The following is an 18,927-nucleotide window of genomic DNA, read 5'->3' as shown; positions in this document are numbered from 1 at the left end:
CTGTGGTTTTTTAACAAATGATAGTTAGAGGCTATAAGAGATACTTTTTTATAAGATTAGTTTCTTAAGAATAAGAAAAAAAATATCTTTGGTAAAAACTTACAATAGGGTAGATTTTTGTATTGTTAAAAAAAGCATACACCAAAAGTTGTAACAATTTTGTGATCTCTTGTAATAATTAAGTAAAGAAAATTATATAAATAAATAAAAGTTGATTATACTAAAGAAGGGTTCCATTTAGCATTTATGCACTTTTGAACTGTCATACTGTTAAACTTGCTCTCTAAAAGCAAATTTTGCTTGGGGGCTGCGCAGCCCCCATGATACCAGTTATGATTGTAAAATTTACGAAACCAGTCAAGGGTTAAGTCTAAAACTTTGGCATGCACAACCATCTTTATGCTTACTATATGGCATGCGGTCTCAAAAAGGTTCACCATCCCTGCTCTAGAATATTGACTTCAATAATTCTAATCTTAATCCATATTTAAAACTGTTCAAAAGTCCTTTGAATTAACATTTCTAAAGAGATGGAATGCTGAAACAAATGTATTTCATTCAAGACATCACCCAAATGTATCCAAGATATGCTGAATAGCACCAAATTTAAATGAATATGAAAGTCAATCCATGAGTATCATATCTTCCTCCTCAATTATAGCACTATCCATGTAGTGCTATAATTGAGGAGGAAGATATGACATTCATTACAGAGTCCACAGGGAAAGGGGGAGAGAGAATGCATTGAATACAGTGAGTGTTGCAGTTCAATGGCACTTTAAAACATTCTGATGAGCTGGCAATCTCATTTAACAACCCATTCTTGCACTAATGACTGGTGTTCTTTTCTTTTAATTTTCTTCTTTCTTCTTTTCTATACTTATCTGAATGTTTTTCAGTGACCTAAATTCTCCATTGGTTGTCATGATCTAATTTCCAAATACCTGATTTTGTGTATAAAGCTGTCTCTTTAGAGTTTAGACTGACATAAATTTGAATTGAACTTAGCATGCACACACACACACACACACACACACACACACACACACACACATTTTTTCTCTCCCCCTTTCCCTGTGGACTCTGTAATAGTAGTAGTAGTAGTAGAAGAGCAAAAGTGAAATAAACATAGAAGAGCACAAGAATTGGGAAGTGTTGGGTCTAGAATAATGGAGTGTAGAGAGTATAAAGATTGCATTGACAATGAATTTATCTAACTAAGGCTAGCATAAACTGATCAATGTCATTATACTTTATATGACATCAGAAAAACTTTTCTAGTTATGTGACTATTTTCCTTTGATGATGGCACTAGTGTTGTCATATGTATGATAATTATTATGCATGTATTGGTACAGTAATTTCTTCATAGATCCCACATATATCCTGAAATTTGTTACCCACATGCAAATATACAGTAATTTTGTTATATATTACTTATGTACAATAAACACATTGAATTTTAATTTACATTAATAATAATTCATAATATATGATTTCAGTATGTTATATTAATGACAGAACAATATTGCAAAGTTAGTATGATAATATTTATGCATTAGGCACTATGCTACACACTACAATGGACAATTATAACAATATTTTCATAAACTATTGTACTATATACTATACTACAGTACATAAATGTACTATACTATATGTAAATACTAACTATTCAAATTTCCAAAATGGGCTACATTTCCTGTTTTATCATTCAACTCATATTTTATACTATTTTTAAATTAATATAAAGATTTTTTTATCATTTGTATTATTAATTATTATTTCAAATTTAAATATAAAATTTATTATTTCTATACTTCCTTATAAACAAAATTTTAGATGTTTTAAAAAAGATATAGTTGTATATTTGATCAATATTTGCATATTGATCAAGTATACAACTATATCTTTACCAAGTATACCAAATTTGTACATTAAATTAATCTAAATCATTACTACATGTTTTTATAATAAACTATGTATAATTAAATGTTACATTTCTATAAAAACACTTAACATTTAACAAGAATTTATAAATCTCTCTCTTTTTTCATTGATGATAAATAATTAATGATTTTACTTTGTATTGATTGTTATTATTTGACAGAAAATTTCACAATAAAAACAATCTAATTATTGAAAGATTTTAAAATTTTTAAACTTAAATTTCTTCATTAATATGATTAATGAATTCCTGAATTCAACTAAAATCAATTTTATTTCATTTCAAGAAAAATTTTATGTCAATATGGTGTTGTATTGTGTATTGAATAAATGTATTAGGCAAATAATATGGTTTTAATAGCAGATCATAATGTCTTATATAAGTAAACAATTTATAAAAACAAAATTTAAGTTAAAGCAATGTTTTAAATAAAAATAATAAAATTGACTGTAATTAGCAGAACTCTTAATATTAATAATTGTTTGGAAAAAGTGTAACTGATATATAGAGATTTGAAGTTCAAATTTCATACCAATGCAGAAATATAGGAGTTTTGATGTTACTGATGTTTTTTAAAAAGCAAACATTTAAATAAGACATTGCAGTAACTTTATATCTTGGATAAAAATATATACTCAAAAATTATTTTTATACAAAATTCAATAAAGGAAATATATAAACTGTTAATATGAAAACAAGGTTTTTACTTTATCATGAGTAACCAAAATTTAAATGCTTGAAAAATATAGTTTTAAATCAGACAAAAATTATGTACAGAATGTAAGAGAACGAATTTTATTAAAACTGCATTATAGATGAATCACAATTAAAATTTAATACATTAATTTTAAAATCAAAAACACACCCTAAATAATGAAAAAAGTTGTTAAACAAAGATAAGTAATGATAAAAGAAGCAAAATGAAATTTAGCCAACAAAATTCATTCAATAATTTATAAATATTTGTTTTCACTAATAATAATGACTTGTCTACTAATTGCTAGATGAAATCAAAAACTATAAATATTCAGGTACAACATGGATAGAAGTGATATTAAAATAATTATTCCCATGTTGACATAATGTGAAGTTATTTGGGCACTTAAAAAATCAAGTCATCTGAGAGTGAAGGAAAAAAAAATCTCCAAAGTTTTCATGTAATGAAAAGACAGCTTTTGTTTTATAAAATCAGTTTTTGTTTTAAAAATAAATTTAAGGTCAGATTAACAAAAAGTAATACACAGGGTGTTTTTTTTTTAAACTGACAGTACTCAGAGACATCTGTAGAGCAATCTAACATTCATTTATTGTTGTACAAATATAGTACAGACCGGCCCCGCATTGAGCATTACCGGTTATACACATTAAATATTACAGTACTCAAGATAAAATTTTGTTACGTGTACAGAAATGATGAAAGCAAATACTTAATAGAAGAAAATAAGTCAATAAATACATAAAATAAGATAAAAACAGATAAATTAAGAAACAATGAACTTAACTATATACAAAATTATGTACATAAAATCAGCAAGATTGCAAAGACATAGAGTTACCTTTAATAGAAAAATATAATTAACCTGAATAATGAATGTAAATAAATACTTAATGTAGCGTCTTGCTGATTGGAGACTGGCGCATACAGTTATAATTGTAAGTAACTCGCCATATCATGTAAAATGTCCAATTTATACAAAATGTTCAGGAACATCCAAATAGCATGTAAAATGCAATAGTCTAGAGGTTGCAAGACATCACAGTATAGATGTTTATCACAGTTTCAGAAACGCATTATTTTAAGGAGTGAATTTCCTGTTGGTCTGTGACGAAGTTCANTCGAAGCTGTGAAAAATGCTCAATCTTTAAATTCAAGCATCATTCATAAACGTCACAGTATTATTGCTGAAATGGAAACAATGTTAAAATTATGGCGTAATAATCAAGTAAATGTGAAAAATTGTAAAATAATATAGGCCTAATTTGTTATACATATGTATTATCTAAGATTTTATTAAACATTTTTTCTAAATTATTGTTTTCTTTAGTCTCCGGCCCCAATTAAAAATTATTTGTATGTATTTATATGCAAAATTATACCCCGACTTACGCGAATTCGACTTACGCGGTTACCGCTCGGTCCCACCTATCCCGTAAGTTTGGGGTATTACTGTACCCAAATTTGCCGGTAGGGATGGACTTGGCACTGTTGTAGTGAAACAGCTAAGAATTTGCATAACGCACTGGTAACACCTCAAAATCCAAATTCACAATGACATGGGCGACAGCAGCGCCACCTAATTTGCCTTAAAAGATAAGGACAAAAGTCTGAAGTGCATTCTGAACGTCAGCAGAATTCAACATGCATATTTTGTTACCTCAGCATGCGTTGCTTGTGAAACTTTATTATCTTAACCAATCTAGCGCACGGGGCACTCTTCGTGACTTTAGAACCCATAAAAACCTGCACAGAGGTCCTCTATCAATTAATGCATTGAAAAACTTGATAAAGAAATTTTAAGAGACAGGATCCTTAGCAGTTTGGCCTGGTAGAGGGCAGAAACCGCTGTCTGCACAGATAGATAGTGATGTTGTGACTGCACTTGTTGAAGGTTCACAAGGGACCGTTGTTGGTAGTTGCAGCGGCTGAGGAGTGGCATGACAATGATGCTTTCAATGGTATGGCAAGTTCTGCGAAAAGTTCTCAAGTTCTATCTGTGCAAGATAAGCTGCCTGCAAGAATTAAAACCAAACAACCATGCTACATGGTTGACATTTGCTCTGATATTTCTTGCCAGGATGGAGCTGGACGATGCTTGGCCATGGATAATTCTCTGGGGAGATGAGGCCCATTTTTACCTACATGGGGATTTGAACACTCAAAATTATCACATTTGAGCTTCAGAACACCCCAGGAGGTTGTGCAAATCCCATTGCATTCACCAAAACTCACTGTTTGGTGATTTAGAGCAGATTTCGTCATCAGACCATTCTTTTTTGAGAACATCACTCGAACAGGACCACAGACCTGTACCGTTACTAAGGAAAGGTATTGCAATATGCTGACTAGTTTTGTCATTCCACAACTTCAGCAATGACAATACCTGGATGAGACGATCTTTATGCAGGATGGAGCACCACCACATATTGGTCTCATGGTGCAGAATGTGTTGCGCCAGCACTTCACTGAAGAAAGGCTTTTCACTTGCATGGCTGCCTTGCTCCCTGGATCTGACCCCATTAAACTTTTTCCTATGGGATACTGAAAGTCCAAGGTCTATCTTGGTGGTGTCCCAAACTTGATGACCTTGAAGGACAACATTTCTCAAACTGTGATGAACATTTCTGCAGACATGTTATGTTTGACCATAGATAACACAGTGTTCAGGATGCAATGTGTTGTCCAGCAGGACAGTGGTCACATTGAAGGAGGGAGAAGGTTATTTTCTGATTAATTAAACTTTCGTTATTGCACTGAAACCTCTGTCTGATTATTAATTCATGTGTTTGTTAATTGCAACTGGGTTTTATGCAAATTCTTAGCTGTTTCGCTACAACAGCGCCAAATCCATCCCTACTGGTGAATTTGGCTACTACTTTTTCCTTCGTGGAATCTCTTTCCCATATCGTCCTTAGTCGCCAAATTTGGGAGAGTTACAGTCCGGCTGTTAGATTGCTCTACAGATGTCTCTCAGTATCATCAGTTTAAAAAAAAACACCCTGTACTTAATATTTTATATTCCATAAAATATTTTTCTGCAAACATAGCAATATATAAACAAAAAAATAAATTTACAACATACAGACACATNAGAGTTACAGTCCGGCTGTTAGATTGCTCTACAGATGTCTCTCAGTACCATCAGTTTAAAAAGAACACCCTGTACTTAATATTTTATATTCCATAAAATATTTTTCTGCAAACATAGCAATATATAAACAAAAAAATAAATTTACAACATACAGACACATTGCATAATTAATTAATATACAGATGAAAATTATAAGCATTTACAAAAAAAAAAAAAATGCTGCATAACTGTAATGAAGTATTGATCACATAAAGTTATGCTTTGAAAAAATACTAACACTATGTGGAAAGCCACATAATGTTATCATCATATTATTTCTGAAATAAATGATTTCTATCAAATTTAAGAATCATGGAAGAAGTTATAGTAATAATTGGATTGTTTTTTATAATCACGTCTTCAGTTTTAATAAAAATATAACATTTAGATAATTACCAAATAGATTCTAGAAATAATGTACTTATATGCTATATATTTTATATATTAATTGCATTTACTTACTTATGGATTTATGTATGTGAAATATTTGGGAAGAACTTTTATTACATTTCTGAAATTTATTTGGCAAAATTGGCATTACTGTTACATAATAACTTCCTTTATTCACATTTGGGAATTCTTTAAAAATCATTTTATTGCTTCTGCTTTTTGAATTCTCTGCTATTAATATTTCATTTTTGATAACATTGTCCTGATTTTCGGATTTAGATATTAAACACACTTCATACTGAGACACGTTCCAAACTTCTGCTGCTTTTTGAATTTTAATCCTGACAACATTTTCATTGAGACTTCCTAAATTTATCATTATAGTAGTAGTATTTATTTTGCAAGGATTTACTGTATTCTGCAAGTAATCTGAAAATAAATTAATAAATAAATATTAAATTAATAATTGTTATTGTAAAAAACATAAATAGGCATAGAAATATTTTCCATTTTAATTTAACGCTACTTCAAAATTTAAACTTTTTAATGCTTTATTGGAATACAGTATCTTTCAAATTTTTATATAAGAATCTTTTCATATAAAAATTTTAAAAAGTGATACAATAAAATATTAAATAATCTATTAAAAATTTTTAAATGAATATAATTTATAGTTTTAAATATACACATGTAAAGTAAATGATGTTACTATAAACTGGATGAATGCAAGGCATTTAAGTCAAGCATATGTGTTAAAGTACAACAAGATTTTGAGTCTAAATACATTAATTAAAAAAATTGTTTATTTATTGATTACACATTACACTATTCAAAAAATGTTCTCTTTATAGTACTTGTTTCATAGTTTCAATTTTATTTATTCTATTAATATTGAAATATGGATCTATCATCATATCTTTTAGTTTTCACACTCTGCAACATTTTCTTTTTCTCCTATATCAATTACTAATTTTTCCGGTGTTAGTCCTTGAGTTTTGTTTATGTCAATGAGAATATGATCAAAATTGGAAATTGTCTTCTTGTGCAATCCACATCATTAAATTTTTCTATATCTGGAGATAAAATTGCCTTCTTGTCAATATTGTCTCCCATTCTCGTTGCTTCAGTTTTCCAATTGCAACACGAATATATTTCTCAATAGTTGTTGGCTTGTATCTTGCCTTATAGATGTAGTTAATTGAAACATTTCTTTGCAGTATACTAAAAGAAGTTTGTCCTCAAGAAGAAAATTTGTCTTTAGAGTTTGCAAAGAGAGGTATATCTTTCACAAAAGACGACTGCTAGATACCTCTAAGAAGTAAATGCCTGGTCATTTCCTTTGCTTCACAGCATCTGTTGTGAATTTTTTACATTAGTCTCAACCTGATCATAGGATATTCATAGAAAATCACGTAGTGAATAGTACTTAATGCAACCTGAAAGTTCTGACGTTACTCTCCAACTAATTCTTTAAAAGAACAAATTTGAATTCTTAGAAAACTGTGAATTATTTTCTCATTCACTTTGATAAATGCAGCACTGGTGGACCAGTACTTGAATGCTATCATTTCAGTTTTTTTTTTGCTTACTGATTTTACTATGGCCTTAATTAGTAGGCCTTTCCAATGCCTGCTTTTCAAATTTCAGCACAAAATCAGTTTCACTACTACTTGATTTTACTTTTTTCAGTTTGTTTTTTGCTTCAATGGCTCTTGTCTTAGCAGATTTTTTCATTTTAGACATCTTTATTTTTTAAAAACAAAGCAAAAACAGAATAATTAAACAAATAAAAGAGTATCAAACAATTTACCTTTAGACCAAGTTGATTCCTTGATATAAACTTTTTTGAAAGAGTATTGCGATAGATAAACACTGAAACCAAAATACAGAAAAATAATTTCTTTCTTCCCCCCCAAAAAAATAGAAAATGAACATGTTGCAAAAGTAATNGAATTAAAAAAATTGTTTATTTATTGATTACACATTACACTATTCAAAAAATGTTCTCTTTATAGTACTTGTTTCATAGTTTCAATTTTATTTATTCTATTAATATTGAAATATGGATCTATCATCATATCTTTTAGTTTTCACACTCTGCAACATTTTCTTTTTCTCCTATATCAATTACTAATTTTTCCGGTGTTAGTCCTTGAGTTTTGTTTATGTCAATGAGAATATGATCAAAATTGGAAATTGTCTTCTTGTGCAATCCACATCATTAAATTTTTCTATATCTGGAGATAAAATTGCCTTCTTGTCAATATTGTCTCCCATTCTCGTTGCTTCAGTTTTCCAATTGCAACACAAATATATTTCTCAATAGTTGTTGGCTTGTATCTTGCCTTATAGATGTAGTTAATTGAAACATTTCTTTGCAGTATACTAAAAGAAGTTTGTCCTCAAGAAGAAAATTTGCCTTTAGAGTTTGCAAAGAGAGGTATATCTTTCACAAAAGAAGACTGCTAGATACCTCCAAAGAAGTAAATGCCTGGTCATTTTCCTTTGCTTCACAGCATCTGTTGTGAATTTTTTACATTAGTCTCAACCTGATCATAGGATATTCATCGAAAATCACGTATTGAATAGTACTTAATGCAACCTGAAAGTTCTGACGTTACTCTCCAACTAATTCTTTAAAAGAACAAATTTGAATTCTTAGAAAACTATGAATTATTTTCTAATTCACTTTGATAAATGCAGCACTGGTGGACCAGTAATTGAATGCTATCATTTCCTAGAGTTTTTTTTTTTGCTTACTGATTTTACTATGGCCTTAATTAGTAGGCCTTTCCAATGCCTGCTTTTCAAATTTCAGCACAAAATCAGCTTCACTACTACTTGATTTTACTTTTTTCAGTTTGTTTTTGCTTCAATGGCTCTTGTCTTAGCAGATTTTTTCATTTTAGACATCTTTATTTTTTAAAAACAAAGCAAAAACAGAATAATTAAACAAATAAAATAGTATCAAACAATTTACCGTATTTTGACGAGTATAAGTCGCTGTCAAGTATAAGTCGCACCCCTATTTTGAGACAGAAAATTTAGAGAAAACTTTTTTAATGGGAGATTGCATTTTATTCTTTTTTTTATTCAAGAATATGACGGATGCATTTTATTCGTTTTTTCATTCAAGAATATGACGGATGGGTGAATCGATACCTTTATTAAACTGAAATAATCGTCATTTCTTAATGTAAACTCAGAGGTCACACGATGACACTCGACAGAACATGGCGGCGATGACTCGTGTTTCGCTATTCTGATAATCTAGGTATTCTAGCCAACTCTAGCCATTTGGTTGAGGGACCAAGTGCTTAACAGATCACTGCACAGGTTTGTCCCTAGAGTGGTCCACTACTGTAGATAATTTCACTGTAAAAATGGTTACCTGTCGAGTATAAGACGCACCATGATTTTCAGCCCCAAAAAGTAGTAAAAAAAGTGCGACTTATACTCGTCAAAATATGGTACCTTTAGACCAAGTTGATTCCTTGATATAAAGTTTTTTGAAAGAGTATGGCAATAGATAAACACTGAAACCAAAATACAGAAAAATAATTTCTTTCTTCCCCCCCAAAAAAATAGAAAATGAACATGTTGCAAAAGTAATTCACTAATAAGAATTTTCAGAGAATGTGGACGAAATGGAAGCACATGTAAAAGGAATGAAAGCAAACTATTCAAGCGTGCTTTTTTACCTTAAATAACACGGCACATGTATAAAAATGCCATCTATTGGCTTAAGAATTAAGTCTTTATTATATTTTATTTAATCACTTGACTGATTTCTATCGAAAACTATACAATTCATCTCATATATACAAATAAGTTATTCTGAAAATTTCATGAATTTTGGTTGCTTAATTCTTTATCTATTGCATCAGGCAGGGATTTCTGAAATTAAGGAAAAATTTGAATTAATTTCATATTTGCATTTAACACTAGACATACTGTAAATAATCTTTTATAAATCACAATAAATTTGGAGTATTTTGATAATTAATTAAGTGACACTTCTGATATTAAAAGTGTCAATTAATCTTGTTTTTCTTCTTTAGTTAAAATTAGTCTAATTAGTTGCTACATAAATCTTCATACTTATATATTATTTAGCCAAATTTGATTTTCATCCAATCCAAAAACTGATTTTGATCCAAGATGATAATCCAGATATGGCTGACTTCTAGAATACTAATTATTTGCTTTATTAGTGCCTTTGTATAGTTTAGTGCAGAGGTTCTCAGAAAACATTTTTTCATGATCATACCTGTGCTTTTCTGCATTTACAATATTACAAGATTAAAAAAAAAAATGAATGAAATGAGTAATCCATGTAAAATAAAATTAAATTGAAAACTATCCAAAATGGTGAATATTTTGACAATAGTAAGCAAAATGTTACAAAATTGACCNTAAAAGTAAAAAATATGAAAAATATTGCTGATACTTCTGATCAAGATCAACAAAAAAAATGAGATGGCGACAATACTTTATAAAAAGAAAACACCCTCGTTTAACTAAAATTAATTAATGTTAACAGTACTTTTAATTATGCTTGTTAGTTAATTTATTAAACATATTACTCTTAAAGAACAGTATACTTTTTCTGATGTTTGGAATATAACCATATGTTTTGCATTAGTCCTTTTTTTCATATAGCATGGATTCACATAACATGGCACGTTTTCAGAATGTATCTACCATGTTACACGAAAGATACCTGTACTTTTATCATCATATAAAAATAGTAAGTACAATAGAATATTTTGAAAATATTCTGAAAGTTATTTAAAATAANATGCAAAAATCAGATTGGACCAATTTTGGAATTTTTACTTACTATGTAAAAAAAAAAAATAAGTATAAGTTTATCTATAGTTTATGATATTTCCATATAAATAATTATATTTTAGCTCATTTGTGGCACAATATGGCAATGAGCCAGATAAACTGACCTCGCAGTTTATCTGGCTCATTGCCTTAGAGTATATTCATTTTTTCTCATGATACTATATTTCAATTTTCATCTGGTTTGAATTCATATAAAATATGTATATCATTCAAAAATAATAAAATATCTACAGTAAATGATCTTTGATATGCCTAACAGTATCCTTAATTTAAATGGTATTGGGATTATTTTTATTGATTTAAAACAGTCATGAGCAACCTGCAGCCCTTCAGGTGTTATTTTGCAATTGAGGCCTAGGTTTAAACTTGAACGAAATCATCTGATAATGCAATTTCTTATAATATGGAACATATCCAGTGTTGTATGGGACTCTGCTGTATTAAACAATTTGGATATATTTATTGACAAGAAATATAATTGGTAATATATCTCATTATTGTCAAAATATTCTGATTTTAATAATTAATAAGAACTCCATACAATAAAATGGAAATTTTGGCTGATTTACACGCAAATGTAATCAAATCTCTCCCTTCTTAAACTCCTCAATCACTGCTAAAGAAATCATTATGGAGAATTCATCAGTGGATCCTCAAATATATCAAATACAATAGATACAGTATGAAATTCTGTTCATTTTTCATATATCAATTACTCATTTATACTGTGTCACATTTTTTAAAAAGTGCATGCTACAGTAAATAAAGTGAGTAAAATTACATTTTTTTTTTCTTAAAATTGTCTTTCAAAGTAATAAATAACATTGCCACCATAATATTGAATGTTTGCTGAAATAAATCTTCACCTATAATTAAAATTAAATAAATATATTACATAAAATGCAAAATAATTCAAATTTTGCATTTTATTCTAATAATAAATCAGTGTTGTTTGTGTTTTTTAAAACTATATCAACTTGAATACGATATTTAGTAAAACAATATAAGCATCAAATACTTAAACAATTTTAATTATAAATAAAGAGGTAGTACACAAAAATCACAGTTGCAAAATTTAATTTTACAATTTTTTTTTGTTGTTTACATGAAAATATCTATATTTTTACATTCTTAAAACAATGACTAGAACAATCTTAAATGGCATAATTCTCTTAATTCTTTAAACTTTTCTAACATAGAAATAGCAATACAATATCCAATTATTGAATAAAACTCAATAACATGCTTTGGCTCAGTTTTATATTTCTTAAAAATATCTATTATCCTGAAGATTATTTTTCTCAAACATTAAATTTAAAAGATTCTCATTAATATTTTATTACTATTTTTATTAATTATCATCATATTCTTATACCAGTACTGTTTCAAGTATTTTATTATTTACAAACTAATATACTGTTTTATCTCTATCAACTAACATATAAAAAATGGTTGTTATTAACAACTTAATATATTTCAAAGTACTTCACATGTAAAAATAATTTTAATATTTTGATCGATTTTATGTTACAAACACTTAACAAGAAATTGCAACAATATTTCAATTAATACTGTGTGTAATATTTCAAGAATTAAGTCTTTACTCTTCTTTTGAAGATATAATTTTTGAATACTGTTTTACATTTTAATTAATTTTAAACATTTGCAAATAAATAAAAGTAACCCTCATTTCATGATGGTTTCTGACAATTCACAATACCAAAAGATCAAAGATATAAAACTAAAAAAATTTTTTAAATGTGAAACTACAATTACTTGATACAATGCAAGTCAACAGGAATAGGAGAAAGATGATAATGAAGTTCCTCTTAAAAGATATGAAAATAAATAAATTGCAATGCATTCTTTCAGTCATGGTAATTCTTACAGATGAGCTGAGCTCTGCAAGACAGACTATAACCAAAAGCAAAGTGAAAGAGATGTAAATGCTATCTGTAGTCCTTATTCTGAAATTTCAATAGTTAACAATGTATGCTTTTTGCAATTAAGAAGATCCTCAACCAGGATCTTCAGTGAAGTAAAATCTTTGCATTACAATTGTCATAAAAGATCAATTACAGCAGCATTACATTGATGCTTATAAAAGATGTGGCTCTGACTTTAAATATACAGCCACTCTTTACTTAATGATCTGTTTAATGACTGTTCAGTCTGACAACCAGCTCTCTAGTGAGAGAAATCACTTTTCTTAGTTTGTTTCAGAAATCCATTTCATTCCCACAGTTGGTCAGTATTTACTACACAAAGCATTCTCAATTTCCAAGACTGTTTAAAAATTTGTACTTTATTATGCACTCCATAGTAAATGATGGTGAAAAGAAAGAGCATGACTTCACACAGAGAAAGTGTCAAGAATTGAAGGAAAGGCAACAGAGAAGTGCAGCAGCAATCAGAAGAGGAAAGAATGGTTCACCATACAGAGGTTAGTATATGTTTTCAAAAGTAAATGAGACTATATTAAAACTAGAATGTATGGATCCAAATGTCACAGTTCACAAAGTACAAGGGTAAGCTGAAAAGTAATGCACACATGCTTGTAGAACACGAACAAAAGCAAATATCAAGATCGGGCAAAAAATATATTTATTTTTCAACATAGTCACCATTAAGACTAACACATTTCTCCCAACGTATAACAAGTTTTTTCATTCCGTCACTGAAAAATTCTTCCGACTTTTCTCGAATCCAGGACTTGACAGCTGCCTTCACCTCATCGTCCGAGGTGTAATGATTACCCTTGAGGTCTTTCCTGAGTAGAGGGAAAAAAATAAATAAAAATTGCAAGGCGCAAGATCGGGGGAATAAGGAGGGCATGGAATCAGTTCAAACTTCAGGTTTCGCAGAGCCTCTCCAGTTGCGCACTAGGTGTGTGGATGAGCGCTGTCATGTTGCAAGATTATTGGCACCAGGCTGCCTCTAACACATCAAATAATCACCTGGCGCCAATAATCTTGCAATATGACAACGCTCATCCACACACCTAGCACGCAACTGGAGAGGCTCTCCGAAACCTGAAGTTTGAACTGATTCCATGCCCTCCTAATTCCCCTGATCTTGCGCCTTGCAATTTTTATTTATTTTTTTCCCTCTACTCAGGAGAGACCTCAAGGGTAATCATTACACCTCAGACGATGAGGTGAAGGCAGCTGTCAAGTCCTGGATTCGAGAAAAGTCGGAAGAATTTTTCAGTGACGGAATGAAAAAACTTGTTACACGTTGGGAGAAATGTGTTATATTTATTTTTCAACATAGTCACCATTAAGGCTATTATTTTGAAGCTTAAGAATTGTACTTTAATATACTTTTTGCCCGATCTTGATATTTGCTTTTGTTCGTGTTCTACAAGCATGTGTGCATTACTTTTCAGCCTACCCTCGTAGAACAGTAAAGGAACTCTTAAGATGATATCATAAATTTATTACGAAAAAACTTACAAAGCAGATCATACTAATGAGATTCTTCTGGAAAGTTACATCATGGATTCTTACCTTCGTAAGTACTTCCATTTCGTCTCATCATTCTCACGTAACCTTACCCTCTATATCTTGCAATGACACTGATGACCTCAAACTACTACCACACTGAAGGATTCAATGACAAAAAATTATTCAGATTAATTAATATTTTATAGTATAACATTTTAATAATTAAAACAATCTCTCCCGTTGTTGATTTTAATAATTTTTGCTAATCATATTTTTATGTTCCATAATATGAAAGATATTAAGCAAAAGCAAAGTTATTGAGTCAGAACTTCCTTTAGACTTTATTTATTCTGGATAAAGAAATAAACAATTAAGCTTGTTTATCAAGCAAGTTGATTAACAATGCAGTTGAAGAAACAGAAGTCGATCATTAAGCGAGGAGGGCCTATAATCAAAGTCAGATTCAAATCTTTTATAAATACAGTAAAGTAAATATAATGTTATAAAGCTTCTATATTGCCTTCTAATCCAAAGACTTATCACACCTTTTGGGGAATGTTTTCAAATAGACAGTAAATTTTCAAAGCTTGACTAATTAATAAACTGAATATATTTACTGTATTTACATTTTATAGTTTTCTAATCTAGTTACACTGATTAATTTTACTAATGTAGGATCATCTTGAGCCTGGTAATTTGTTTATTATGTTATTTAAAAAATCTACATTGGAAACCACTGTAAAACTCTATTTTTATTATTACTTATTTTTACATTGCTGAAATGTTATAAGAATATTTTTCAATGAAAAATATATGTTTATGACTTTAAAAAGAATTTTCTGTTAAAAAGTTATGTATCATCACAACAATAATTTGGCATACAGTTTCAAAGTCAGTTCATATATTTTATTAAGAAATAAAAAGTGTAAGAAATTGTTCAATTATACGAAAACTAATAAAAATTTAAAACTTTATTAAAATAAATCATAATTGATTTTCTAAAGTAATTTATAAAATGTGTTCATATTTTAATACTGTCCAAAAAATACTGTTCCAATATTCAATTTCTAAATTGAACAATTTTAAATTTTCATACTAATAGGCAAATTGTTTTAATTATGTATAAATTTCATTTTGTTAACTCAAAGTATAAAATTTTAAGATTTATGTATTAAATCCATACAAATATTCAATTTATTGTTGATATGATTATTCTATAGATATAAACATTTTGAGCTTCAATTTTTCTTTTTTTTTTCTTTTTCTTTTAAATTTTGTGAGAGACTTGTGGAGATTATTTCCATACTTTTAAATTTAACACATTCTATTATACAAGAGTAAAATTTTTAACTGTGGTATGAGAGTATTATAAATATTAAAATTTTCTAATTATTTTGTGCTTTTCATCATGTTTACTTTAATGAAATCAGTTTTCCTACTTGTCTTAGTTTTCCTATCAACCGAGTGTCATTGTTGTTGCTTTTAGATTTTAGCCTTTAGATTGTTTTGTTTTTATAGATTATTCTTCATATTTAGTAAAGTTTATTTAAGCATTTTTAGATAAGTGCTATTAAACTTTTCTTAAACTGTAGGTAAGCAATCATTTGTAAAATGATGTACAAAATTTGGCAGTATCTCATTACTCAAACAATTCAGTATACGAACACAAATTCTGGGAAGTAATCACTCAATACTCGACTGAACAAATTGATTGCTTTATTAAACATATTACTCTTAGTAATGAAAAAGAATAGTATACTTTTGCTGATGTCTGGAATGTAACCATATGTTTTGCATTAGTCCTTTTTTTCATATAGCATGGATTCACATAACATGGCACGTTTTCAGAATGTATCTACCATGTTACACGAAGAATACCTGTACTTTTATCATCACATGAAAATAGTAAGTACAATAGAATATTTTGAAAATATTCTGAAAGTTATTTAAAATAAGTTTTCAAATATCTTTCAGAATATTACAAACAAGAAAGCATTTTTCAGAAATAAATTTTCTAATAGCTATCTATCAATTTGAGAGAGAGATTCAAAAACAAATGATCAAAATATCTTCCAGATATCCATGTAAATTTTTAAAATTTGATTTGTACAATAAATATAAAGTATTAATAATTCCTCATAAATAATTTAGGAAAATAATCAAATTGAAATTGTTATCCAGTTCCATTCTATTTAATACAGTGTTACCTCATACTTTCAATGACTAACTTCAAATGTTCCAGAGTTTGAATGCTAAATTTGAGAGAAATTTGACCTGGAGTTTGAATGATACTTCTACATTCAAACTACATTTGAACATGCTTTCTACGTTCGCTGTGCATGAAGTGAAAAAATGTGCTTGCTATGTAAATGCTATTTGTTGTACTTCCAAGTCATCTCTCACATCTCAAATTCTATTATTCCAATTTCAAATTGAGATGAATCATGCAATATGGCAACTATTGCCTGATTCATGGCAAAAATTATTATATGTGACCATGGTTGATCTGGCAAAATGGTTAACCTGGCAAGGTTTTGGAACCAAGGGTGTCAGAAATTTGGTGTCAATCTGCATTTCCAAAATTCCAGCATGAAAATTATCTTAATTATTCTAGAAGTTATAAAATTAAAAATTTTTCTCNTCATTTGATACAAACAGCTTGATAAGTTTTAGTTATCTTTTCTTTGTCCAACAGATAAAAGAAAAAAATTATAAAAGAGCATTCTAAATACTGTTATAATTCAAACTAAAGAAGGCTGAAAAAATAAGCAATAGCCTTTTAACCTATCTAATAAAACCTTTTGCAAAATTTAAAAATTGCTGATATTTATTAACATAACATAAATTTTTCTTTGAGAAAGTAAATTTATGCACTACATGAACTATACTAAAAAAAGGTAATTAATAACGCTAACAAAATTTAAATCATCATCATATAAAACTATTTTTCAACCCATCTCAGAAAAACTAATGAAATTTTCCAAACAGATTAAACCAATTCACAATAAAATTAAGGAATACATGAAAGGTATTTCAATGCATTATAATGAATTTGATGAGGCTCTGAGTGAAAAAATGGAAAATAGCTATCGTTGTCTCATCAGATTTGAAAGTATTAGATTTTGAAATATATTAAGAATGATATTTTTTTTAACTCACAATGTGGTCATCACAGTTTTCAATGATATTGTTTGTATGGATAAACTTTGGTATGAAACCTTTATCAAGCAAAGAAAGCATGCTTGTCAAACTTTTCAAGAAATTAAAGTTAAATATTTTGAATTCCACTGAGCCAACATTAATATTTTTCAGTGGAAGCATGCCTAACTGGCAATTGAAAGATCATTGGTCTTTATCTCTGAATAAACTTTCTTTTTAAATCAATGCAACTTTTACATAAACAAAATGTAGAAATCTATAAAAATTACAATTTTTTTTAAATTTCTTTTATTAAAAATGTGCATTTTCTATTCTTTGAAAACTTTTTTAAAGATTTGTTTAAAATAAAATTTGTTTTTAAAATTGGAATACTCAATTATTTTATAGTTTACAATTTTATTATTCTTATTTTATAACTTTAATGTATCTTTACTTGTTTTATTAGTTATGAAAAGGGAAAATACAGTGGGTGATTGATTAATGAACATAATCCGTTCCAAGACTTTGTTCGCTATCCGAATTGTTCGTTAACCGATTATTGATTTACCATAGGTTTTAATGGGAATTTAATTAATTCGTTCTGGAAACTCCAAAAAATAAAAAATATATACTTTCTTACTATGTTTGTTTATATGTAATAATAAAAATATAACTAAAATATATACTAAGTAAATCACATACAACACTATTTTGCCAAGGAAAACGTTTTCAGTTTGCTCTACAGGACATCTTCAAGAGTTAAATTACATTCTGTCCTTAAAATATAGCATTCTAACAGAATTTCAAATACAGTGGGTGATTGATTAATGAAAATTGGAATACTCAATTATTTTATAGTTTACAATTTTATTACTCTATATCTTTGTTTTATTGGCTATGAAAAGAGAAAATAGTTATGATGTAAACAATAGGAAATGGGAAAAGTGACATTTAAAGGCAATTGTTTACTGTCAGACTCAATTTGATATTTAGTTTGTTATAACTAATAATTTATTTTATTTTATTACTTAATTAAAATGTAACTTATTTATAATGTTTTTATATTCTCAATAGTGTTGCAACGAATAGTATATTCATCCTCAGGCCGAATACCAAATATTCGGCTAAACTATTCGGCTTGATTAACGCACGTACAAAAATTGGTGCGCAAACTGCATTATGACAAGGATCTGCTCTCTATTGGCGTGCTGTCACTACGCTTCACCAATCACGTTAATTCTTGACAGTTGTAGCAGACAGACAAGAGCGTCATGGCAATGTGTGATAAATGATGATATCAGAT

General features: G+C 28.7%; 1 protein-coding gene across 1 annotated transcript in view; it reads right to left on the bottom strand.

Moving 5' to 3' along the window:
* Positions 1 to 8,048, bottom strand: part of LOC111640636 — a 19,225-nt gene extending 11,177 nt beyond the window's left edge. The window contains exons 1-2 of the mRNA XM_023386671.1: positions 7,997 to 8,048; positions 6,259 to 6,615 (exon numbers count right to left, since the gene is read on the bottom strand). Coding sequence (XP_023242439.1) covers positions 6,259 to 6,565 — 307 coding nt within the window. The 5' untranslated portion in view covers positions 6,566 to 6,615; positions 7,997 to 8,048. The remainder of the gene's footprint in view (positions 1 to 6,258; positions 6,616 to 7,996) is intronic.
* Between the last annotated feature and the right edge of the window lie 10,879 nt (positions 8,049 to 18,927).

The sequence above is a fragment of the Centruroides sculpturatus genome, unplaced genomic scaffold, assembly GCF_000671375.1.
Source record: "Centruroides sculpturatus isolate CEXI.00-Female unplaced genomic scaffold, Cexi_2.0 scaffold1160, whole genome shotgun sequence".
Classification (NCBI taxonomy): Eukaryota; Metazoa; Arthropoda; class Arachnida; order Scorpiones; family Buthidae; genus Centruroides; species Centruroides sculpturatus.
Note: the sequence above shows the minus strand (reverse complement) of the source record. Positions and strands in the feature narration are given on the sequence as shown.